The 26,990-nt window shown below is 39.7% G+C and overlaps 1 protein-coding gene across 1 annotated transcript in view; it reads right to left on the reverse strand.

Annotated features, from left to right (window-relative positions):
- Nucleotides 1-6,805: 6,805 nt before the first annotated feature.
- pdhx (pyruvate dehydrogenase complex component X) overlaps nucleotides 6,806-26,990 on the reverse strand; it is a 51,009-nt gene continuing 30,824 nt past the window's right edge. Inside the window, exons 7-12 of the mRNA XM_061917641.1 lie at nucleotides 23,616-23,781; nucleotides 22,955-23,102; nucleotides 16,718-16,776; nucleotides 16,481-16,639; nucleotides 12,705-12,769; nucleotides 6,806-7,961 (exon numbers count right to left, since the gene is read on the reverse strand). Of these exons, the coding sequence (XP_061773625.1) occupies nucleotides 7,706-7,961; nucleotides 12,705-12,769; nucleotides 16,481-16,639; nucleotides 16,718-16,776; nucleotides 22,955-23,102; nucleotides 23,616-23,781 (853 nt within the window). The 3' untranslated portion in view covers nucleotides 6,806-7,705. The remainder of the gene's footprint in view (nucleotides 7,962-12,704; nucleotides 12,770-16,480; nucleotides 16,640-16,717; nucleotides 16,777-22,954; nucleotides 23,103-23,615; nucleotides 23,782-26,990) is intronic.

Genomic DNA, 26,990 nt, shown 5'->3' on the forward strand with positions numbered 1-26,990 from the left:
TCTACCTCATTCCTATTTATAATTTATATTTATTTATTCATGAAAGAGACATTTTTGTTAACAAGTTAATGGTGTTTAATGATAATACAAGCATGTTTAACACACATAGATTCCTTTCTTTCATGAAGACAAGTATATAAGTTGGTGTATTACCTGATTCTGATGACTTGCATTGATTGGAATCAGACAGTGGTGCTGATAACGTCCACATTTTCAAATGGAGGAAAACAAAAGTCCTCCTTTCTGTCCAATACCACATGAAAGTGGTTGGATTTGGCATCTCATTTGTCCAACTTGCATACTCCTTTTTAAACACTTTGTTATGAGAGTAGCATATGTGTGTGGCCCTTTAATGTCTGGCAGCAGGTGAGTGACGTCAGTGAGTGTGCGGGTGGGCAAGCAAGTGAGAAAGCGGTCGCTGAGGGCGGGGGAGAAATACATTGGCATCAAACTCCGTAGCTTGCTAGCTTTCTGAGACTCTTATTTTGTTAGCACAGGCAGGATGAAACAGGTCTTTTATGGTGAAGACAGGAACTGTGCAGTCGGTCTTTAGAGTTTTGACAGTAGGTACGGAGTCTCTAGAAATAAAATGTGTTTCTCTGCGTCCGCCCTGTTAGTGATTTTTTTCTTAAATATGAGCTCGCAGCAGCCAGCGTCATCTCACAAGATCCTCGGGTGCCGAGAATGTCAAACAACTGACGAAAGTGAAGTCTTGGTATGATTGATGATTGCTCATTTTTATGTCTATTTTTTAATACCTGGCTTGAGATCGACTGACACACCCTCCGAGATCGACCAGTCGATCGCGATCGACGTAATGGGCACCCCTGGTGTAAGATATATATGATTACCAAAATATAAGAAAAAAAAAGCTGCAAATCTCCATTAGTAACAACTAACGCTAACTAGAAATTCCCAGCTCTGACCTCCACCAGACCTTGTCCTGAATCCAGATGGTGATTTCTGATATTTTGTGAAAGGTGGATAAAAAATATGCCAATAACTTTTCAAGCTAAATTTGGCGAAATTACAGAAACCTTGTCAGTCTTCTACTATCTTTGTCTCTGTGGGTGGAGGCGAGGCCGCAAGTAAACACACCGAAAACATAAGGTAATATGGTAGCAATGATCGAGATCAGGCCAAATCAGTTGTTTCTTATCCCATTCCCTACATTTCCAGAAACTTATATAAACATCCATCAATAATTATTTTTGTCATTTTGGTAACTTACAGTCTAACAAACAAATTTGAACTTTACAGCACAGATAAGAATGACATTTTGTTACATAAGCTCATGGTAGTGCAGGATAAAAAAAAAGAAGCAATAAGGTGCATATATAATTAAATAAATATATATAAATGATATATCAAATATATTTATAAAATAAATAAATATATATAAATAAATAAATATATTACTGTACAGATAAATATATTGCACTTTTCCACATGTATGTGATATTGTCTTTTTTTTATCCAAGCGAGTTAATCCATTTTTGGGAGGAATTGAGGGGATAATTTAATTATGATGTGTTCAAGAGTCTTACGGCCTGAGGAAAGAAGCAGTCACAGAACCTGGAGGTTCTTTTTTGGAGACTGTGGAACCTCTTTCTCAGACCCTAGTGAACATGCTTCATTTGTATTATGCTTCAAATCCTGCTTCAAAAAACTGTTCTTTAAAATGTGCTCATTGTAGCCATCAATCCTGAGTTCCTCTTTTTGATTGTAAAAAAAACAGCACAAATTGTTGCATTTATTTTGGTTTTGTAGGTTAATTTTTTTTTTTATAAATGTTGCCGATCAATTTGAATGTGTTATTTATTTATTTTTTTTTCAGTATAATATGGTTGAAGTCGGTGAAATTTTTTTAAAGGTTTAATATGGATACGCATTTTTTATTTCAAGACAAATTGATGCATTTTAAATGTTTTCTGTTGCAGACAAAAAAACAATGTTAGTAAAGTAACTCCTTGCTTTAAGTATTTTATATTTTTTCTTAAACGTTAAGGATACAGTGTTACGCTGAGGTGTAGTTATAAACAGAGGTGCGTAGAGTAGCCAGAAATTGTACTTAAGTAAGAGTACTGTTACTTTAGAGATTTATTACTCAAGTAAAAGTAAGGAGTAGTCACCCAAATATTTACTTGAGTAAAATCAAAAAGTATGTTGTGAAAAAACTACTCAAGTACTGAGTAACCTGATTACGGCAACAAATAATGCACAAAAACATAACAATTCAGAGCCAGGAATATCTCTTAAGCAACTAAAACAATAATATATTTTAAATAATAGTACATTAAAATAAAAAAAAATAAGGCACATTGAGCCACAATAACTTAACAGCACCATTGGCTCAGTAGGCATTCATTGATGGATTGAAACTTTCATTAGTAGATTGCACAGTACAGTACATATTCCGCACAATTGACCACTAAATGGTAACACCCCGATACGTTTTTCACCTTGTTTAAGTCGGGTCATGTGACCGCCTGGCTCTGTTTGATTGGTCCAACGTCACCAGTGACTGCATGTGATTGGTGAAACGCAGGCATGCGTAGATTCTACTTCGAAGCTCTGTCATAAACCAAAACAAACATTAACAGATCAATTAAAAAAAAGGAGCGAGTAGCGAGCTGAATGTAGATAAATGGAACGGAGTAAAAGTAGCGTTTCTTCTCTATAAATATACTCAAGTAAAAGTAAAAGTATGTAGCATAAAAACTACTCGTAGAAGTACAATTTATCCCAAAAGTTACTCAAGTAAATGTAACGGAGTAAATGTAGCGCGTTACTACCCACCTGTGGTTATAAAAATTTCACAGACAAATTATACCATTTATAGTCGCAGCAGAGAGTTGGGGAAGCGGGTCACAAAAAGGTTATCTTCTTCCTAGGGGGGCATAGCAGAAAACATTTGAGAAACACTGGTCTATGCACATACAGTACACACAAGAAGCAAAATTATCAATGCATCTCTCACTGTGGAACCTCCAATGTTTGTAGGTAGTTTTCTTTGGATATTTTCGGGTGAGTCTGCAGCCATGTTAAAGTGTTTGCGTAGTAAAATATAATTAGTGTAAGTACTGTACTTTACGCCAACAGCTAATGGGAAGCAGTTACAAGGACGGGAGGTTTTTGTTAAAGGCCTACTGACATGAGATTTTCTTATTTAAACGGGGATAGCAGGTCCATTCTGTGTCAAACTTGATCATTTCGCGATATTGCCATATTTTTGCTGAAAGGATTTAGTAGAGAACATCCACGATAAAGTTTGCAACTTTCGGTGCTAAGAGAAAAGCCCTGCCTCTACCGGAAGTCGCAGACGATGACATCACCCGTGTGATGGCTCCTCACATCTTCACATTGTTTTTAATGGGAGCCTCCAACAAAAAGTGCTATTCGGACCGAGAAAACTACAATTTCCCCATTAATTTGAGCGAGGATGAAAGATTCGTGTTTGAAGATATTGATAGCGACGGACTACAAAAACAAACAAAAAAAACACGATTGCATTGGGACGAAATCCGATGTTTTTAGACACATTTACTAGGTTAATTCTAGGAAATCCCTTATCTTTCTATTGTGTTGCTCGTGTTTTAGTGAGTTAAATAGTACCTGATAGTCGGAAGGGTGTCTCCACGGGTGTCTTGACGCGCAGTTTCTCAGGGGAGTCGACGGCAGCTATGGACGGCACAAGCTCAGCTTTTCTCCGGTAAGAACTGACTTTTTACCACAATTTTCTCACCGAAACCTGCTGGTTGACATGTGGTAGGGATCCATGTTGACCTGACCGTGCTATGACCCATAGGAAAGGTTCACCTCCAGGACTTTTAAACAAGGAATCCCCGTGTGTTTGTGTGGCTAAAGGCTAAAGCTTCCCAACTCCATCTTTCTACTGTGACTTCTCCAATATTAATTGAACAAATTGCAAAAGATTCAGCAACACAGATGTCCAAAATACTGTGTAATTATGCCGTTAAAGCAGACGACTTTTAGCTGTGTGTGTGTGTGTGCAGCGCTCATACTTCCTAAAAACCCGTGACGTCTTGCGTACACGTCATCATTACACGACGTTTTCAAGACGAAACTCCCGGGAAATTTAAAATTTTAATTTAGTAAACTAAAGCGGCCGTATTGGCATGTGTTGCAATGTTAATATTTCATCATTGATATATAAACTATCAGACTGTGTGGTGGCTAGTAGTGGCTTTCAGTAGGCCTTTAATGAACACTGAGTAACTAAAAAAAACTGTCAATATAGAAAATAAAATCAGTTGACTTAAACTTCATCCCCTGTGTCCATCGTAAATATGTTTGGCTCTTAGGTTGTAACATAATTATTCTCCATATTCTCCAAACCGCTATTAACCAACCATAAGAAACAAATCCTTCAGCTCTGGTCGCAATAACGACATAAAATGTCCATGCATTACTTGAAGACTTCTTGCGTCCAGAGGGTACATGGGTGGAGATTAAACAGTGACTTTATCTCAAGAAGTGGTAGTATGAACTATACATTATGTCATACTTGCCAACCCTCCCGGATTTTCCGGGAGACTCCCGAAATTCAGCGCCTCTCCCGAAAACTTCCTGGAATAAATTTTCCCCCGAAAATCTCCTGAAATTCAGCGGAGCTGGAGGCCACGCCCCCTCCAGCTCCATGTGGGGACAGCCTGTTTTCGCGCCCGCTTTCCCACTATATAAACAGCTTGCCTGCCCAATCACGTTATAACATCTACGGATTTTAATAAAAAACTGCACACAAAAGGAGACGAAGCAGAAGAACGAGGCGTCTGTAATAGAGTGATTCTATGTTGTCTGTCGCCATCTCCTGGTGAATGTTGGCTATAGCGTTATGGGGTTGCTTTTTGATTGGCCAACGATTTATGTGGTGTTGCGCACCTGACGGCAAGTGACTCTCGCCAGTACACAAATGGCAGAACAAAGGTTACTCAAATAGTGAAAGGTAAGTGTTGTTGGTATTATTTTAGTAACAATCAGGCACAGTACAGTTTGTAGAACAATTGTGTTTTTATTACTGTGTATTTGATAGGTGCCGTCTGAAATTCAACTATTTAATTTATTTATATATATAACAAAATAAATATATAGCTACAATTCACTGGAAGTCAAGTATTTCATACATATATATATATTTATATATACCGTACTTCCTTGAATAGCCGCTGGGGTGCCAATTAATTTAAAACCTCTTCTCACTCCTGCGGCTATTCCAGGCATTCGGTAATAGTCAGCAGGCGCTAATAACTTTAAAACCTCTTCTCACCCCTGCGCTTACCAATGGAATGCAGTAAAACATTGAATGTGATGTGCGGCTACCATCAAAGAAAAAAAAAACACATTTAATTAAAAAAAAAATGTTATTAAGGTTATTATTTTCAGAACTGAAGGCTTGGAATAACCTATAATTGACGCATGCATTTCGCTGCTTCTATCGTCACACGGACGAGATTGGAAGGCATACTGGGTGATACAAGTTACACTGAAGGTTGTGATATAAACAAGTTTAACACTCTTACTAATATGTGCCACACTGTGAACCTTAACCAAACAAGAATGACAAACACATTTCTGGAGAACATCGGCTCTGTAACACATTATAAACGCAACATAACAAATACCCAGAGTGCAATGCATCCATGACTCTTACTGCTTATATTATACACCCCCGCGCCCCCAACCCCGTCCACATCGATTGATGCACGGAGAGGCGGGAGGTTGGGGGGGGGGGGGTTGGTGCTAGCGGGGTGTATAATATAAGCAGTAAGAATCATGGATGCATTGCACTCTGGGTAATTCTTATGTTGCTTTTATAATGTGTTACTGAGCCGATGTTCTCCAGAAATGTGTTTGTCATTCTTGTTTAGTGTGGGTTCACAGTCTGGCACATATTAGTAACAGTGTTAAACTTGTTTATATCACAACCTTCAGTGTAACCGGTGGGGCTGATGAACGTCAAGACCCCTAGTTTACACAATAGTACAAGTAAGCAAAACTCTTTATGCTGTGCAATTTCATTATACATTTCAAAAGAGTTTTGCGGCTAATGTTGTCAATGCTAAATGGGTCAAATTGGCTCTTTGAGTGGTAGAGATTGCCGACCTGGCTGCCTCCGCCATTTCGAATATGACGACAGTGGAGGCGTCTCTTTTGACGTCTCGAATTTGACTCGGCAGTTATAGTAAGTATGCTCTAATAATTTTGGCAAGCAAGTTGGACCCGGCAGTTGTTCAAGGCAAGCGCATATTAAATGCCCGGCGGCAATTCAAGGCAATATGGTATATATATATACATATGAAATATATATGAAATACTTGAGTTGGTGAATTATACTCCCCTCTTAACCCCGCCCCCCACCCCAACCACGGCCTCCACCCCCCACCTCCTGAAATCGGAGGTCTCAAGGTTGGCAGTATGCATTATGTTGTCTTGAGGAACTGGCAACCAGAACAAGCACCAGTGTGAGATCACAGCATTGTCCATTTTTGGAGCGTCTTAACAAATGCATTGGCTCCACCTACTAACGCGGAACTGTACATAAACAGCTGCTTGGTTCACACTTGGGGCAAATAAGAACATCTGTCAGCATCAGATGACCAGTATGTTTGCCAAAGGATATTATCCTAATTGACATAAGATTTTTTTTAGTTTTTACTACTCAAGCTATTAAAATTTTAATTAAACACACACAAACACATCTGTGGTTTTCCTCTGCTACACTGGGAGGCTGGACGGAATGGTTGAATGAGTTTTAAAGTACAGTTCATTAAGAATCCTTCATCAATAAATACTAGCATCTTTTATTTTGCACGTTAAAACAGACACAATCATTTTGAAGTTGTTTGTACATAAGGGACACCAACAGGCAACCTGACATTTATTTTTTAGTTTTCTAACATTATGTTAATGTATTGAATGCTGAATGTAATAAGAATTGACTCCCGTGTCTGCAATAAATATCACAACAAATCCACTTTTAAATATGGTTTAAGTGCTATACTAATATTTATTTTCACACTGTACAAACACAACATAATGACATATTTGCATACCAAAACTAGTACCGGTAGTAGTATGAAAGAAGGGTTAATGTTACTGCACCCTGCTATGTAAATCACGAGTTGGGACTACGCTCAGAAAGAAGCTGAGCGAGACTATTTCATTCCAAAGCCTGCTAAGATGCACTCAAAACGATTCAATCCTCATTCTGGATTATATTTATTTGCAAATTTTATAAACTTGCAACAAAACAAAAATAAATTAAACTATCCGAACATCTGTGTGGAATTGTCATCTTCTCCCGGTGTGTGCATGGGTTTTCGCTGGGTACTCAGGCTTCCTCCAGCATTGCAAAAACATGCATACTATCTTAATTGGAGAAACTTAACTGTCCACAGGTGTGAGTACCTGTCTCTCCACATGTGCATTGTTAGGCTGGCGACCAGTCCGGGGTGTACCCCACTTGCCAGAAGTCAGCTTGGATGGTCTCTCGCTCAGCTGTGACCTTAATGATGACACGCGTTACAGAAAATAGATGGATGTTATTTACAATGATGGTTGGATAATTTCGAGTGCAAATGTATTTCCACACACCAAGCCATGAACCAAACATGACAGGAAATGTTTTTTTTCCAAAACTCTCTCACGCATGGCTGCTTTATTTCCAATTTGCGGTCATCATATTTCAGGCTAAAGCCATGCGCTGAGGTTCCTCTAGGTTATCACGAAACCTGTCAAGAAATCGTGAGGCCAGTTCGTCATCCACAAGCCGCCCGTCGCTAGACAAGGTAACAGTCATCAGCTGTTGGGTACGCAGGGTCTGGTTATCCTCACAGAGGCGTAATTCTTCCCTGGAAGTCCCGACCGCCAGGATGCACGCCTGTGGTGGGTTGATCACAGCGCTGAAGCCACTGATGCCAAACATCCCAAGATTGGATATACTAAGGGAGAAAGAGTTGCATGTGGATAAATAGCACCAGAACAACAAGACAAAATTATATAGACATGGCATAATAGTAGGGACACAATGAATCCCGTAAAGTAGACATGTATAGATGTGGAGTTCCATCTATATATTTTCACTGTTTATGATACACGCAGCTGCTCACCAGTCAATATAGCAGCACAATCTAGTCAGCTCTCTCTGGTCACGGCACTGCTGAAAATAGTTAATCTTCCATTATAGTCCTGGTCGATTAATGAGTGTTGTCAAATAAACATATTTTAAGGTGCTAAAGAAACACTTTTAGCTACATTCAGTCGTCATGATCACATGACACAGCACTTATAATAACAGTATCGCTAATATATTAGATTAGATAGATTAGATAGTACTTTATTTATTCCGTCACGAGAGTTCCTTCAGGAAAATTACAATTTTCAGCACAATCCCATTCAAGATCAGACAAACATTACAGGGAGACAGAACAGGATCGCTGACGGGTCTGCTGGCTTCCAGCGCCCCTTACAAAAAAGATGACATACAGGTAAACAGCGGGGGGGATGGGAGAAAAGAATAGAAGATTAAACTAAAATAAAATTAAAAAAAAAAAAAAAAAAAAAAAAAAATCGGTCTTAGCCTGGGCCTTGGAGTGGGGGTGCAGACTGAGGCCAAGGGAAAAAAAAAACAAAAAAAAAAAACAACAACTCATAGCCATAGTACACATGTAAGAGGGAAACATCAAACATCAAAGAACACAGAGGACATTAAAGACATTAAAGCAGCAGATACAACCAGACACTTCTACATACAGCTATGAATAAAAAGTAAAATAAACATATACACTGTGGTGGTGGTGTATTGGTAATATTCAAATCACAAGATGTAAATGGAGCATTGTTGGCAATTTTTGGATGTTTTTTAAAAGGCTTTATGGGCACAATAGTGTACTCCCATTAGCTAAATTGTTAGCCACCTCGTACTTGCCGTATTTAACGACTTAGAATGCATTACAACAATTAAAACATGTGTGTTTGTCTTACATAGGGATTGTGAATGATAGGCACAATTTTAAAAAGTGCAGTTCACCTTTAAGCTGTTTGAATCTTGGAATCTGTAGTCATTCAAAATAACTCCAAAAATACTTTGTGTTGATCAACAATTTGCCTTCTTAGCTTTTCAGAGTTATCTGGACTTTTCCATCACTTTTCCTGGTCGAGTAATGAGTGTTGTCAAATGAACATATTTTAAGGTGCTAAAGAGACACTTTTAACTACATTCAGTGATGATCAAATCTTGGCTTTGTCAAGATAAAAGTCATTCTGGAACCTTCAGCATTACTTACTATTAGATTTTAGTGACTATTAGTCTACAAGTTAAAAACATGTTCCAGCATGATACAATTTAAAACACTGTTTAAAAACAAAGCACTGAAGAAGTGCGAGGAGGAAAGAGAGTGATGACCTCAGCACAGAGCGATGAGAGAGAGGTGTATGGTCAGAGAGTGTTTGGGCCTGTGTGTGTGTGTGTGTGTGTGTGTGTGTGTCTCATCTTGTCTCATAGTAGCAGTGGTACTATGGTATTGTTAGTGTACAGGAGTTTTTCTTGTTTTTGTTTATATAGTATTGTTTTTGTATTATATTGTTTATGTTAAATGTGGAATGAGTGAGAAGGGTTGGGATATTATAAGCATTTGCTTCATCCAACCCCTTTTCAAGCCTTGCATGACTATCTCTGCCAAAATGTAAAAAAAAAAAAAAAAAAACAGTTTTGTTGTGTGCAGGTTTGAAATAAACATTTCAATAAATACAAAATATTGAGCCTGTATGCAGAATTCTGACTTGATGCAATTCAAAGTTACACCAAAATAAATTTCAAACTGTATACCCAATGCTTTTTAAAATCTTTGAAGATGTATGCTGTATAATCCTTCCACCCTTGAAAAAAATGGTTCAAATAAATCTGGACCAAAATTCAAGCCAAAGTTTGTATGTCATTTTCAGACTTAAATTGGATATCTATCTATCTTTATCTTTGTCTCTACATTTTGAAAAACGTATTATATTGATATTTACGGTTTTCTGCCTTGCAGACATACACATGCACATCCATCCATCCATCCATCATCTTCCGCTTATCCGAGGTCGGGTCGCGGGGGCAGCACCCTAAGCAGGGAAGCCCAGACTTCCCTATCTCCAGCCACTTCTTCTAGCTCTTCCCGGGGGATCCCGAGGTGTTCCCAGGCCAGCCGGGAGACATAGTCTTCCCAACGTGTCCTGGGTCTTCCCCGTGGCCTCCTACCAGCTGGACGTGCCCTAAACACATCCCTAGGGAGGCGTTCGGGTGGCATCCTGACCAGATGCCCGAACCACCTCATCTGGCTCCTCTCGATGTGGAGGAGCAGCGGCTTTACGTTGAGCTCCTCCCGGATGGCAGAGCTTCTCACCCTATCTCTAAGGGAGAGACCCGCCACCCGGCGGAGAAAACTCATTTCGGCCGCTTGTACCCGTGATCTTATCCTTTCGGTCATGACCCAAAGCTCATGACCATAGGTGAGGATGGGAACGTAGATCGACCGGTAAATTGAGAGCTTTGCCTTCCGGCTCAGCTCCTTCTTCACCACAACGGATCGATACAACGTCCGCATTACTGAAGACGCCGCACCGATCCGCCTGTCGATCTCACGATCCACTCTTGCCCCACTCGTGAACAAGACTCCTAGGTACTTGAACTCCTCCACTTGGGGCAGGGTCTCCTCCCCAACCCGGAGATGGCACTCCACCCTTTTCCGGGCGAGAACCATGCACATAACATATGCAATGCATGCATGAAAAATAAAACAATCTACCGGTAAGTACGAATAACATACAGTCTTCACCAGTGAATCATATTGTGAAAATATAGTGTACATAATGATCAGGGATGCTTGCACGGGTGCTGAATTAATCGCTCCTGGCTGACAGAGAACCCCCATCTACGTCCAAACAACAACATTAATTCTAATGACTCAAACATTTTCAGCAATTGATAGCAACTGATGTGCTGGCCTATGTAGACCAAGAACTCAGTCATACACAATCAAGAATGCATAACCCATCCATCCATCCATTTTCTACCGCTTGTCCCTTTTAGGGTCGCTGGAGCCTATCTCAGCTACAATTGGGCGGAAGGCGGTGTACACCCTGGAGAAGTCGCCACCTCATCACAGGGCCAACACAGATAGACAGACAACATTCACACTCACATTCACACACTAGGGCCAATTAATTAAACAAGGGGACACGGTAAAGAATCTGGGTATTATCTTCGACCCAACTCTCTCCTTTGAGTCACACATTAAAAGCGTTACTAAAACGGCCTTCTTTCATCTCCGTAATATCGCTAAAATTCGCTCCATTCTGTCCACTAAAGACGCTGAGATCATTATCCATGCGTTTGTTACGTCTCGCCTCGACTACTGTAACGTATTATTTTCGGGTCTCCCCATGTCTAGCATTAAAAGATTACAGTTGGTACAAAATGCGGCTGCTAGACTTTTGACAAGAACAAGAAAGTTTGATCACATTACGCCTGTACTGTATATACCTTTATATACATATATACATACATATATACCTATACTGTATATACCTTTATATACATATATACATACATATATACCTATACTGGCTCACCTGCACTGGCTTCCTGTGCACTTAAGATGTGACTTTAAGGTTTTACTACTTACGTATAAAATACTACACGGTCTAGCTCCATCCTATCTTGCCGATTGTATTGTACCATATGTCCCGGCAAGAAATCTGCGTTCAAAGGACTCCGGCTTATTAGTGATTCCCAAAGCCCAAAAAAAGTCTGCGGGCTATAGAGCGTTTTCCGTTCGGGCTCCAGTACTCTGGAATGCCCTCCCGGTAACAGTTCGAGATGCCACCTCAGTAGAAGCATTTAAGTCTCACCTTAAAACTCATTTGTATACTCTAGCCTTTAAATAGACTCCCTTTTTAGACCAGTTGATCTGCCGTTTCTCTTCTTTTTCTTCTATGTCCCACTCTCCTTTGTGGAGGGAGTCCGGTCCGATCCGGTGGCCATGTACTGCTCGCCTGTGTATCGGCTGGAGACATCTCTGCGCTGCTGATCCGCCTCCGCTTGGGATGGTTTCCTACTGGCTCCGCTGTGAACGGGACTCTCGCTGCTGTGTTGAATCCGCTTTGGACTGGACTCTCGCGACTGTGTTGGATCCATTATGGATTGATCTTTCACAGTATCATGTTCTCATATGTTCTCATAGTCATCAGTATCATCAGTATCACAGTATCATGTTCTCATAGTCATCATTGTCACCGATGTCCCACTGGGTGTGAGTTTTCCTTGCCCTTATGTGGGCCTACCGAGGATGTCGTAGTGGTTTGTGCAGCCCTTTGAGACACTAGTGATTTAGGGCTATATAAGTAAACATTGATTGATTGATTGAATTTAGTGTTGCCAATCAACCTATCCCCATGTGCATGTCTTTGGAGGTGGGAGGAAGCCGGAGTACCCGGAGGGAACCCACGCAGTCACGGGGAGAACATGCAAACACAGAAAGATGAACTCAGGACTACTCAGGACCTTCCAATTGTGAGGCAGGTGCACTAACCCCTCTTCCACCGTGCTGCCCAGAATGTATAACATGATGACTAAATAATGCATGAAGGTAGACTGACATTTAGTATAATTATATCACACATTTTCTTTTTCTTTGTTTTACCTGAATGAGCCGCCCTGGTACTCCTCGGGTAGAAGTTTTCCATCTCTAGCCTTTTGGGCCAATGCCTGTCACAGATTTGAAATCATTAAATCCTCATCCTAAAATATTTTAATCAAAGTGGCTGTCACACATACTGTATGTATAAAATGTAAAACACAAACAAAAAACTAAGGACCTAAATATCATTTAAAAGCTCAGATACAGAATGGCTATGTGTTGCTTCTGTTATATGACCACACCACATCAATGTATATTAAAAAATGTCGAAATAACTGACAAGACCTAGAAGGGAACATGAGGAATCTGGCAAACAAAACAAACAAATATTGTCGTCATGGGTTTTTGTGGCACAGCGTGACTGTTTGTAGTAACGTCAGAGAAAACAAAAGGAATAAAAGTTTGGCCATGGGATTGTTTTAGTGAAACAATGTGTACAAGCAATCATGTTTTGTTAGGAATATTTTATGAGGTTTCTTTTCAAATGCATGTGTTTTTTTTTTTTTTTACCTAAAACTGCACAAGGGATGAACCGGTTAGTATAATGATAAACAACTGTAGAAGTTCCAAAAGTTAGTGATACGTTTTAAAATTGTCAGTATCGTAAAACTTGTTGTAATTGTTACCATACTTTGAAAAACTCGCTGAGGTACTGCTCAGTTCCAAGAGAAGCAGCTAGCACATTAATCACGAGCTATCTTAAATGTTAACATTAATACAAGACACATTGCTGTGTGAGCAACTGGGCTATTCAACTTAGCACATTTAACCTACAGTTTTGCTCTCTTTTAAGACAGTCCATACACAGAGGTATTAACACCAGGAAGTTAACTGACGTGACGTCACAAAAGTCAGGAAGTGAAGCAAGCAACTGCCATTTTGCCTTTACAGATAATTAAAAAAAACACTCCAAAACCTTTACTAATCAAAACAAAAGAGGATCAACATATTTGAAGACTCAAATAACAAAAATATGGCTCGTAAGAAGCCAGAAGAGTATTAAATGTTTCTTTTGCCACGGAAAGTATATTTTGTGTCTGTTGTTTACTCAATGAAACATATTTAGTGTTCAGTGTATTCAGTGTGTGTTTAAGTACTTTGTGAGACCATTCAACCATACAGTGATAACCAACCTTAACCATGAGACAAACATTTCATACCATTACATCCCTACACTGAAAATACTACAGGGACCCCTGATATCAAAAAATAAATTATACCGTATTTTCCGGACTATAAGTCGCATTTTTTCTGTAGTTTGGCCGGGGGTGAGACTTGGCCGAACTATAAAAAAAAAAATGTAAAAAAATATATATATATATTTTTTTGGTTTGGCCGGGTCTCATCCCCCCGCTGGACTGTGGACAAGACTGCGACTTATAGTCCGAAACATACGGCACATGTGTTTGTATACAGAATGTAACACAAAAACAAGAAATGTGTTCACAGACGACCATACTGAATCCTCCAGTTCTTGCAGTCCAAATATTATATACTGTATTAAAAAATTCCATCCCTCTATTTTCTACCACTTGTGCCTTTGGCATGTCTACCATAATAGTTGTTCAGGAAAACTGATTTGTTTTCTTCTTATGTCCTGACTGGCCACAACTTTATGACCACCTGCAAAATGTTATATTGTTTTAGAAGTTCTGCCTGTACAAAAGATACACATTTTGATCAACAGTGTTCGAGAGGTATTCCGTTAATATACCAATATGTTTATTATTGCGATTCTACTTTACAGTGGTATAGAGCCTTACTAAATCACAGTCTGGGCTGTTTCTAATATTTTTCAATAGAACGTATTTAACTGAGGTAACCAAAATATATAAACAACTAAAATAAACATTAGGATGCGCGGCAGTTGATTTAAAAAAAATAATACTGTTAAATTCAAGTAAAGAATAAGAAACAATGCTACAGAACACACTCTTCTAGTCTACCTCTGCCAATCACTAATATAAGACTATGTTTTATAGAGCTATTAAAGAAGACGGGAAAAGCATAACAACAGACAGATGTCTTGGTCGCATACAATGAAGTATAATGGCAGTGGTTTGTTACAGGTCCCTTGGTGCAATATGTATTTTCAACTTGTGTTTGTACTTTAAAGTTTTTTTGTTGAAATTACCTTGTGTGCGCACATGCAAGCCAGCATGCAGATATTATACAGATTGGACTATAATCAATACCCAAATAAAACAGCATTTCATGAATACATCAAATCCCCTACTTAGTTAACACCACTTTGTTTTTCATCATGACTTACGAAGCAAATTATTGTGGGACTTCTGCGTTCTTAAACTGCTCCAAGTACCAAACACGTATTGCGCCTAATTTGCATGCTATTGAATGTAGTCAGCTATCATGCAGCCTTCATAGAGCCTTCTTCAAATGCTCGTGAATATTTTATTTGACCATAAGTTGTTTATACCGTATTTCCTTGAATAGCCGCCGGGGCGCTAATTCATTTAAAACCTCCTCTCACTCCTGCGCTTGTTCAAGGCACGCAGTAAAAGTAAGCAGGCGCTAATTAATTACAAACCTCTTCTCACCCCTGCGCTTACCAATGGCATGCAGTAAAAGATTGAGTGTGATAAAAAAAAAAAAAAAAAAAAAAAAAAAAAATGTTGAGGCCGCGGCCCGTTGGTTGGGGACCACTGCTCTACAGCATGTCATCGCGCCCACCTTTACACCATGCTATCTGCGTGCCAGTAGGACACATGCTTTTCGCTGCTTCTCATACGAAATTGCAATGGGTACTTAGTCAACAGCCATACCGTTTACACTAATCGTTGTGATATAAACAACTTTAAAACTCTTAGTAATATGCACCACACTCTGTGAACTCTAACCAAACAAGAATAACAAACACATTTATGGAGAACATTGGCTCTGTAACACGTTATAAACGCAACATAAGAATTACCCAGAATTCCAATGCATCCATGGCTCTTGGCTATATCATACACGCGCCCCCAACCCACACACGAAGAGAGGGGGTTGGTGCTAGCGGGGTGTATAATATAGCCAAGAGTCATGTATGCACGGCATTCTGGGTAATTCTTATGTTGCGTTCATGATGTGTTACAGCGCCAATGTTCTCCAGAAATGTGTTTGTTATTCTTATTTGGTTAGGGTTCACAGAGTGTGGCGCATATTAGTTAAATGTTAAAATAGTTTTATATCACAACCATTGGTGTGATCTGTATGGCTGTGGAACAAGACCCCTGGTTTACTAACAGTGAAAGCAAAAATAAAACTCCTCCGCCAAATTGAAAATGACGTCACCCATGATGTCATGAATTCTGACCAGGCGGTAAAAGTAAGCATGCGCTTATTTTTTGGGGAGTGAGTTTTATCTGGCAGTAATTCAAGGCAGGGGCATATTACATGCCCGGCATGAATTCAAGGAAATACGGTATATGTTATTATTTAGCAAGTATTGAATATTTACACATGGAACCAGATGGAACAAGGACAAAGAAGCAATCGCTACAAATGTCCTGTCTATCTGAAGCCAACACTGGGACAGCCTCTAAAATAATAATAGCGAACTGATTATCTACAAATCTGAATGGAGAATCGGAAATGCAATCTTTAACTCCACATGGTCAGATATCATACTGGTAAGAAAACCCAGAGGCCGTCAAGATGAATACAACTGCACAATATGCCAGATGTACGCATTTTTAGATATGAAGAGCCACTAAAACGACCTGTTGGTGTTTGCACAATAAATTCATGCTTTAATCCTCACTCTTAAAGATGTCTACCTTTGCATTCGCTGAGATCTCCTGAACTCCTTTGATTGCAGCATCTCGGATGATGGGGGTAATGAGTCCTTTGTCGGTTGCCACAGCAATTGAAATGTGAATAGAATCAAGTGCTAGGGGTCCATCGCCTGACCAGTTCACGTTGACTTCTGGTAGCTCCTAGTTATTACACACAAAAAAAATATACATATATTAACACGGTGTCACAACAATTAGAGTATTTCAAACAATACTTACTTTAAGAGTAACTGCAGCTGCCTTGATAATAAAATCATTAACAGAAACTTTGACATTTTCTGAAAAGACAAATAGACAACAAACTGTGAGTCATTTTGGTGTGTCACAAAGATAGCCAGACAGCTGGTAATGGGCTGTCTCAGCTGCATAAGTTCAACTCAGTCTTTTGTCAAAAAGACAACTAAAACACAAACTTGACGTAAACTCTTGATAATCTTCTCGACACACACGATACCACAAGGCCAGAATTTGGTCTACATCTACTGTCTCTTTATTCTGGTGTCCATTAGTGTAACAGCAGACTGTTATGAGTGCTGCTATTGTGAGCCGCATGATGACTGGACTAAGCGTGAAATTGTGAGATCCTGAACAAAGACTGTCTGTGAAAACAACCGGCGAGCGAATCCCTCAGTACATACAAACCTTAGTAATCGGTCTGAAAGGGCCATCCAATTTCTTCATTGACAGGAAGGGGCGAAATAGAGATAACTTACTTGTTTGGCAAAACGTAAATATTTCTTTTTTTAATTTGTCAGTACAGATCACTGCTCAATTTCTAAAACAGTACAATGGCAGTTTATGTTCTAGTTTTGTTGGAAATACAACAGTGACAAATCTTTACTGGTTTGAAGTTATTAATGTTTATGAATAATGGGCTTCATTTATTCACCAGCTGTTTTAAAATGTCTTCCAGCACGTCTACAGGATTTGTATGAAAGTTCTGGCAGGGACCAATGTTTTCTAATTTAGGCATTACTTAGTGAAACCAAAACGATCTTGGCCCTGCACTCTACAGCATATACCTGCTGCCGCTAGGTGACATCATACGCAAATTCGGTGTTAGCTTTCACTGTTATGCTGATGACACCCAACTCTACATGCCCCTAAAGCTGACCAACACGCCGGATTGTAGTCAGCTGGAGGCGTGTCTTAATGAAATTAAACAATGGATGTCCGCTAACTTTTTGCAACTCAACGCCAAAACAAACGGAAATGCTGATTATCGGTCCTGCTAGACACCGACCTCTATTTAATAATAGAACTTTAACATTTGACAACCAAACAATTAAACAAGGCGACTCGGTAAAGAATCTGGGTATTATCTTCGACCCAACTCTCTCCTTTGAGCCACACATTAAAAGCGTTACTAAAACGGCCTTCTTTCATCTCCGTAATATCGCTAAAATTCGCTCGATTCTGTCCACTAAAGACGCTGAGATCATTATCCATGCGTTTGTTACATCTCGTCTCGATTACTGTAACGTATTATTTTCGGGTTTCCCCATGTCTAGCATTAAAAGATTACAGTTGGTACAAAATGCGGCTGCTAGACTTTTGACAAGAACAAGAAAGTTTGATCACATTACGCCTGTACTGTATATACCTTTATATACATATATACATACATATATACCTATACTGGCTCACCTGCACTGGCTTCCTGTGCACTTAAGATGTGACTTTAAGGTTTTACTACTTACGTATAAAATACTACACGGTCTAGCTCCAACCTATCTTGCTTATTGTATTGTACCATATGTCCTGGCAAGAAATCTGCGTTCAAAGGACTCCGGCTTATTAGTGATTCCCAAAGCCCCCAAAAAAGTCTGCGGGCTATAGAGCGTTTTCATTTCGGGCTCCAGTACTCTGGAATGCCCTCCCGGTAACAGTTCGAGATGCCACCTCAGTAGAAGCATTTAAGCCTCACCTTAAAACTCATTTGTATACTCTGGCCTTTAAATAGACTCCATTTTTAGACCAGTTGATCTGCCGTTTCTTTTCTTTTCCTCCTATGTCCCACTCTCCCTTGTAGAGGGGGTCCGGTCCGATCCAATGGTCATGGATGACGTACTAGCTGTTCAGAGTCGGGACCCAGGATGGACCGCTTGCCAGTGTATCGGCTTGGGGACATCCCTGCGCTGCTGATCCGCCTCCGCTTGGGATGGTTTCCTGCTGGCTCCGCTATGAACGGGACTCTCGCTGCTGTGTTGGATCCGCTTTGGACTGGACTCTCGCGGCTGTGTTGGATCCATTATGGATTGAACTTTCACAGTATCATGTTAGACCCGCTCGACATCCATTGCTTTCCTCCTCTCAAAGGTTCTCATAGTCATCATTGTCACCGACGTCCCACTGGGTGTGAGTTTTCCTTGCCCTTATGTGGGCCTACCGAGGATGTCGTAGTGGTTTGTGCAGCCCTTTGAGACACTAGTGATTTAGGGCTATATAAGTAAACATTGATTGATTGAATGAAGTATTTCAATGATGTGGATCACAATAGATGCAGTTAGTCCCCAGTTTATGACGTTCCGTGGTTATGAATGTGTCACTATATATGAATTAAAAAATACATTTAGACAATACGAAGTTCCTGCAGTCCTGGGTTCAAATCCAGGCTCGGAATCTTTCTGTGTGGAGTTTGCATGTTCTCCCCGTGAATGCGTGGGTTCCCTCCGGGTACTCCGGCTTCCTCCCACTTCCAAAGATATGCACCTGGGGATAGGTTGATTGGCAACACTAAATTGGCCCTAGTGTGTGAATGTGACTGTGAATGTTGTCTGTCTATCTGTGTTGGCCCTGCGATGAGGTGGCGACTTGTCCAGGGTGTACCCTGCCTTCCGCCCGATTGTAGCTGAGATAGGCGCCAGCGCCCCCCGCCACCCCGAAAGGGAATAAGCGGTAGAAAATGGATGGATGGATGGATTTAGATCCATAAACATGAGTTTTCTTATGTTCTAGTTACAGTGCGAGCAACGGAAGAAAACAGCGAGTTCATCGCGTGAGGGCAGAGAAACACATGGTTTTTCTTCCGCCACCACTGCTACGGCTCTCTGAGGAAGGATAACCTTGTTTTATTGGTAAACTTTTGTTTCTTTTGTTCTTCTGGTGGCAGTATCATAAATTAAAAGTGTTGGGTTTACTGCCTGTATTTCTGTTCACTGTCTGCTGCTGTGCATCTACTTTATGACTTTAAAGGATTTACTATTTGATTTGTACCTACTTGTTTTGGAGTATTCCAAAACTGTGTTTGTGACATCGGTGAGAAAGAAAAACTTCTTTGTTGTTTTTTTAGGAAAGGTTCCACGTATTAAGAATATAAATACTGTACAACACTGCCACACTTTTTTGCTGTCAGTAATTTATGTTTGAATTGATCTCTAGTCCCATGATGATTTTTGAATATTAATATTTTTGGTTATCTTGAGAGCATCATTCGCCACGCAACAGTGCGTAAACTATTTCCATGCTCCTAAACCAATATTAAAAATGATCTTTTATCCAGAGATTTGCCAGAACCAACAGCATATCCAACATTTATTTCCCTGTGCTTTTCTAACAGATCCTGTGTGTAATCGGTGTGCATTTACACAGCAAAATGCCTTTGCAGAGTTAATTAGATTCATGATAATGTCAACACCATCATCTGGAGTGACATATTAGATACTAACAGAGACAATTGCAACATAATATAGCGGAAGAAGTGAGTCTCGAGTGATAAACTTCATTGCATTTTTGGAAAGACTTTACAAAATTAATGTCTAAATAGCTGGTAACACAAGTCATGACCAAGATAACCGTTTTACTTACAGACTAGCATGTTGGTGTACAGTATTGGTTTGAGGCTGCATGAGTGATTCCCGGCACTTTGGGACTACAGTTCATTGAGGGTAACATGGATTTAAATATTTATTGTGACTTTCTGGAACGAACCATGATACGCTTTTCAGAAACTGAACCACATGGTAGTTTTCCAAGCTGACGGTGAAGGTAGCAGCCCAGAATGTCTCCTTGGCTTGGACATGTGTACTCGTGTAGCCAACTGTTTAGACACTGTGGGTAAAGGTCTTTCTATAGGACAGCTAATCGACGCTACTATCTAAGATGTACACAGACTACTCCAAGTTATATGCAACTTTCATTTATGTACTCCTGGTTCTAAGAATACATCACAACATTGTGAAGGTAAACCTCACATGGCTGTATCCCAAAGTTTTGTTCAACAAATGCAAACCTTCAAAAATAATTAATAGCAGTTGTTCAACTTTGATATTTAAGGAAGTATTTATTATTTATTTATTATAGGGACGGCGTGGCGCAGTGGGAGAGTGGCCGTGCGCAACCCGAGGGTCCCTGGTTCAATTCCCACCTAGTACCAACCTCGTCACGTCCGTTGTGTCCTGAGCAAGACACTTCACCCTTGCTCCTGATGGGTGCTGGTTAGCGCCTTGCATGGCAGCTCCCTCCATCAATCAATCATCAATCAATCAATGTTTACTTATATAGCCCTAAATCACTAGTGTCTCAAAGGGCTGCACAAACCACCACGACATCCTCGGTAGGCCCACATAAGGGCAAGGAAAACTCACACCCAGTGGGACATCGGTGACAATAATGACCCAGTGGGACGTCGGTGACAATGATGACTATGAGAACCTTGGAGAGGAGGAAAGCAATGGATGTCGAGCGGGTCTAACATGATACTGTGAAAGTTCAATCCACAATGGATCCAACACAGTCGCGAGAGTCCAGTCCAAAGCGGATTCAACACAGCAGCAAGAGTCCCGTTCACAGCGGAGCCAGCAGGAAACCATCCCAAGCGGAGGCGGATCAGCAGCGCAGAGATGTCCCCAGCCGATACACAGGCAAGCAGTACATGGCCACCGGATCGGACCGGACCCACTCCACAAGGGAGAGTGGGACATAGAAGAAAAAGAAAAGAAACGGCAGATCAACTGGTCTAAAAAGGGAGTCTATTTAAAGGCTAGAGTATACAAATGAGTTTTAAGGTGAGACTTAAATGCTTCTACTGAGGTGGCATCTCGAACTGTTACCGGGAGGGCATTCCAGAGTACTGGAGCCCGAACGGAAAACGCTCTATAGCCCGCAGACTTTTTTTGGGCTTTGGGAATCACTAATAAGCCGGAGTCCTTTGAACGCAGATTTCTTGCCGGGACATATGATACCTTGAAGGTAGGAAAGCGCTATACAAGTACAACCCATTTATTAAAAAGTTGACAGTAAGTTGTGTTTATTGTGTGCACTGCAAAATGCAGCACAATTAGATCAATAACTTGAGGTGTGCTTTGACTCATAAGCCTGGCTTCCCGTACAGAGATTAAGCCCAAATTCGAGGCTATTTCAAATTTTGTACCAGAATTTATTAAAATGGTTTTCTCTACATAAAACATACCCAGACTTGTCCTAGTCTTGAGTTAAATAATCTAAATTCATGAAGGGAGACTAGAGCAAAAGTCAGGTCTAACTCAAGACTTAAATTATGATTGTCCCGATGGAGGTTTAACTTCAGAGTAAAGGTTGTATGCATCACGGTACATGTTGAATAAGGTCCAACATTGTGCTTTACATAACTAAGGCGTTCCTCAAGGCATCCCTTTAGGTCCTCAAATTTTAGGCATTTACATTTACTTTTCATAATATGATTTATTTAACTATTGTGTTGCTGTAACTTATTCACTTTGGATGCAGTCAGTAATCATTTGTTCGACTTATTTATACTAGTAGTGATCCTCAAAGTTCTCTTTAATCATTTGGGCAATAGCTATGGTGGTATTTTTGCAGCAGATTCTTAAAACCACTTAGAGGGCTGCCATAGAGATAATCCTGGACTAACTTTTCGCAGAAAGTTTTTAAAAATAGCAAAGCGCTTCCGTACCTCTTCACGAAAAAACGGACCAAACCATCAAGGATGTTGGTTCTACGGAATATAAACAAGAGGACTAATAGTGAAGGAAGAAGTTTGGCCTACATGCAGTCCTTAGTTTTCTGGAAATTTGGGCCCCAAACAATTTTTTTTTAACATCTATGATCTAAATTGATCTCCATGAAAAAAGAGACCCTAATCGGCATTAATCTGGTTTGTTTGTAATTGTTGGGAATAATTGAATTGATAAACGTGGACCTCGACTTAAACAAGTTGAAAAACTTATTGGGGTGTTACCATTTAGTGGTCAATTGTACAGAATATGTACTGAACTGTGCAATCTACTAATAAAAGTATCAATCAATCAATCAAAGTGTACTTAGTAAGATAATTGAGCAGATATGTACCAATGTTTCTATCAATGTTGTATACTGCACTCGCCAAATGAGCAGTCATGTGAAAAATATTAAATTCTCATCTTCTAATAAAATGTTGAAAATTCAGTAAAATTTGAACATAATGAGCATGAACAAGTGTCGTTCCTGCTTAAGCGTACACACAAACGTCTTGTTTACCTTTGGCTAAGTCTTTACGTAGCGCCATGACAGCTGCCATGTTACAGTCAACAGAGGCATAAGCATGGGGGATGGTGGTTTTCGACTGAGTTAGTCGTTGAGCAATCACGCGGCGGACATTTGAGGCTGGGAGCTCTGTGAAAGTGCCCTGAGGAGAATAAAAGAGTGAAAAGAGTGTTTTCTGTAAGTCAACAGGTAAATCAGCAGACAGAAACACGAATGATGTGCAATGTAATTCAAATCAATCATAAACTTGGACCAGGTTGACCAAAACTGTACAAGCTTGTTACAGTTAATTGGTTGTAGGTAAGAATTACTCAAAACCACCAGATATTAAATGGTCTTTTTTTTTTTACAGAAAAAAAAATCTTATGATGTGAAAAAAATAACACAACATTGTTCTAAATAACATTAAAATCAGGAAACCAAGTTAAAATCCCATGGCAAATTGATTTCCAGAGTACAAATACTGGACCACAAAATGATTAAACCAGAACTAATCAATTAACTGAATGACTTTTGACAATGTATAATTAAAATGATGTGCATACATGTTTTATTCATTAGCGAGAGCCAGAAAGTGAACGAGGGCGACAGTGACCTTTGGCCTTTAAGTGGTAGATGTGTGTATATATTCTGTGTTAGACAATAGAAAACCAACCGGTGCTCCAGGTTTCCCTGGTATAGATAGAGGTGGTATGTTGGGCCTGCTGCTTGGTGGTGGAGGAACAGCTGCTGGTCTCTGAGCAGGACTCGGGACAGGTGGAGCAGTCAGGATGGGCATTTTTTTTGCCTCAGGAGACATCTTCATAAGATTTAATGCATCCCTGTTGTAACAAAATAGAAAAAGATTGGAAACTCTGGTTATGCACAAATAAAGTAATTATTACCATTGTTGGCTTTTATGAGCTGCAAAGCACATTGCTATCTATGCGTCGCAAAAAAAAAAAAACGATGTCTGCGTTAGCGCTTATTGTAACAATATCACTCATATTTGGTCAATTATCAGTTTCCGACATGTAAATGGAATATTGCTGGCAGTTTCTGGATGTTTGCAGAGGGTATAATGAGCGCTATAGAGGGCCTTAGCTCTGTTGACGCAAGTTTTGCGTTTGTCCAGTATTACTCATCTGATTATTTGGTAGGAGTGTGGAATGTTACTACAGTGACATAGAATCTACAGAAATTGCTATATGATATTTGAAGCGCAATATTAAAAATAGCCAACTTAATTTGTGGCATTTTGTGATGTTTAGACAGTATTTCTACACACATTGCGGATTGTAAATACAATGTGCAAAGGTTTAATGAATACAATTAAACACAATCATATAAAGTCAACTTGTTTTTCTCACTCTACTGGTACTAGTCAGCAATTGTCTTACAAGAAGATGCACTCCATACTAGGTGGTGGTAACCATTGCAAACTATTATACAGCTGCTCCTGGGGTAGACGGACTGTGCCAACTGTGGAAAAAAAAAGTCTGGACACGCCACTGAGGAGATGTGGTCTGTTCCTTTTCTTCCATGAATATTTGACTCAGTGAAAGATAGCCATCTATGATGACTGTAACCATGCAAGACTGCTGTGAGAATGAGTAACACTACAACCATTAGTACTTATTTATTAGGATTAAGTACAATCTATTTCTTGTCAGATTGCAGATTTTACTCATTTCAAACTGTTGCACAAATAAGTGAGAGAAAGGTGACGAAGAAATATCGTTAAGTCAAGCATTGGTGAGTTTTTAAATAAAAGAAAGGTAAACAAAAGTATGGCCATTTTTGTATCTAGTGCGCCTGTGTGTAAAATTTCAGTTTCAATCCTGTGCACTTGGGCAAATGTACAAAGATGCATCCAATCTTCTGTCTTGACCAGCTGCCTCTGACCTAACCATGCTGTCAGTCCTTGGCCTTTTTCCCCCTCCCTTGTTCCTGCATTCTTACATTTCCTGCAGCACACAATCTCCTTGCTTCCGTACTGATGGGACGTTTTTGTTTGTAAAGGCATTGTGGAAACATGGAAGTCCCCCCCTTGGAAAAATAGGTAAACAATATTTTAGCTTTAAAAAATAGCAAAACACTGACACGCATTTGTCCAGACAGTTGAAGAAAAGAGTGTGTATGAAAAACTCTCTGATGGTAAGTAGAATATTAAAAGGGAAAAAAGGGAACATTACGACACTTCTGGAAAACTGTAAACACTTAAGGTTGCGTGTAATATTTTGGCAACCTCTATATAAGGAAAGTTTCCCTGGCTTACAATAAGTTGAGGAATGGATCTCAGCAATAACATCCTTCCTTAAAGGCAGTCCTTCACAGATAGTGTGGCTGGCCTGTGTGACCTCGGGGAACATGCTTTTTTTGCCGTACGAGAATATGATGAAGCATATTCCTTCACTGTAACCACGGTGGGAGACGAGGAAAGACCAGTGTGTTGGTTCCTTTAATGTTAATAAGCTGACATTGTTATGCAGGGATATAGTTCTAACCAATTTATTTCCAAAAACTTTTACTACTTATAGTCATGGTGAAGAAAGGGGGTTGCAAAATATTTTTCTTCTTCCTAGGGGGCGCAACAGAAAATATTTGAGAATGCATTGCTAAACCGGTTAATTAATTTGTGAAATTCACATTTGCTATTTGCAACAATTGACTGTGATAGTTTGAAAACGTGTAAGTATCTTTGTTTTGTAAAAGAAACAAGTATACAATATACATTTGTGTGCTTAAAAGTTTTCTATGCTTATCCATCGGTGACCCATATCAAATAATTGCAGAACATGCAAAAAAAAAAAAAAAACGGAGCATGTGCATAATAAAGTTAAACAATAGCTTACAAGTACAGTAAAAAAAAACAACTACTCAATTACTCAAGTGGGTTACATCTTGCTTAACATATATATGTCCATATAATGGACATGCATTACAATTATTGACAACTATTTTCCTATTATATTTGTATCTTCAATCTTTCATTGTGGTGAAGATTTGCTTGAACATGGGTTAATTGTAGTTTGATTTAGCCTGAACTGACCCTTTGAGCTGGGGCCAACAGACTGGGTGTTAAGGGGATATGAGAATGATATACTTCTGTAAAATATGAGTAGAGGTGACACTAAACATCCTGTGTGAGTCGGGTTATTGTGGACATCAGAGACAACAGCGCTGACTTCCTTTAACTTCACTTACCTTGCTTTGCAATGCGCAAAGGGTTATGGAGAATAAATATAAGATAGCGAGTAGAAAAATCATAGTAAACTGAGCCTTTTGGAAAAATAAAGTCTGACTTGCTTGAGTATTCACACTGCGGTAACGAGCTGTAACAGAGTTCATTAACATTTTGAGTGACAATGGGCTGTTGTTCATGCACAATATAGTAATTGAGCATCTGATTACCGATGGCAGGTCTGGATTTATGTTTTAGATAATCCTGGGTAATTTGTCGGATATGGAATAAAATACTGACAGGTAGGAGAGTATAGGATTAGACCCAAGCAGGAATCTGCTTTGTATAATCCTATCGTTTCCTTGTTTAAGAGTTTATGCATTGGAGCCTTTAGCTGTATTTTACCATGGGTGTATTATTTTGGTAGCTGTGTGTAAATACCCACCACAAAGGCATATTCCTCTCATATATTGATGACAAATCTGTCCAAGTCTGTGTTAATGAGCAATACTCCCTTGCCAAGTTAATCCATCCACCTGTAATGCATATGAAGATGCTGCTTGGACATCATTATTGCACAAGTGTGCTTTAGGCAGGCCATGACAAGAGGCCACTCCAAATTGTGGAGTTTTGTCACAGCACAATGCCACAGATGTAAGAATAGAAATGCTGTGAATTGAATGTCTATAAATGACTGTCTCAGAAAGTTTTCTATATAATCTGATGGCACATCCAACCAGCCTTACAACCACATGTAACAAAACCAGACCAGGACCTCCATATTTAACATCTGCACCTCCAAGGTCGTCTGAGACAACCCTGTCCGGACAGCTGCTCGGTTTGTATCACAATAATGTCTACACAAAC

The sequence above is a fragment of the Nerophis ophidion genome, linkage group LG12, assembly GCF_033978795.1.
Source record: "Nerophis ophidion isolate RoL-2023_Sa linkage group LG12, RoL_Noph_v1.0, whole genome shotgun sequence".
NCBI lineage: Eukaryota > Metazoa > Chordata > Actinopteri > Syngnathiformes > Syngnathidae > Nerophis > Nerophis ophidion.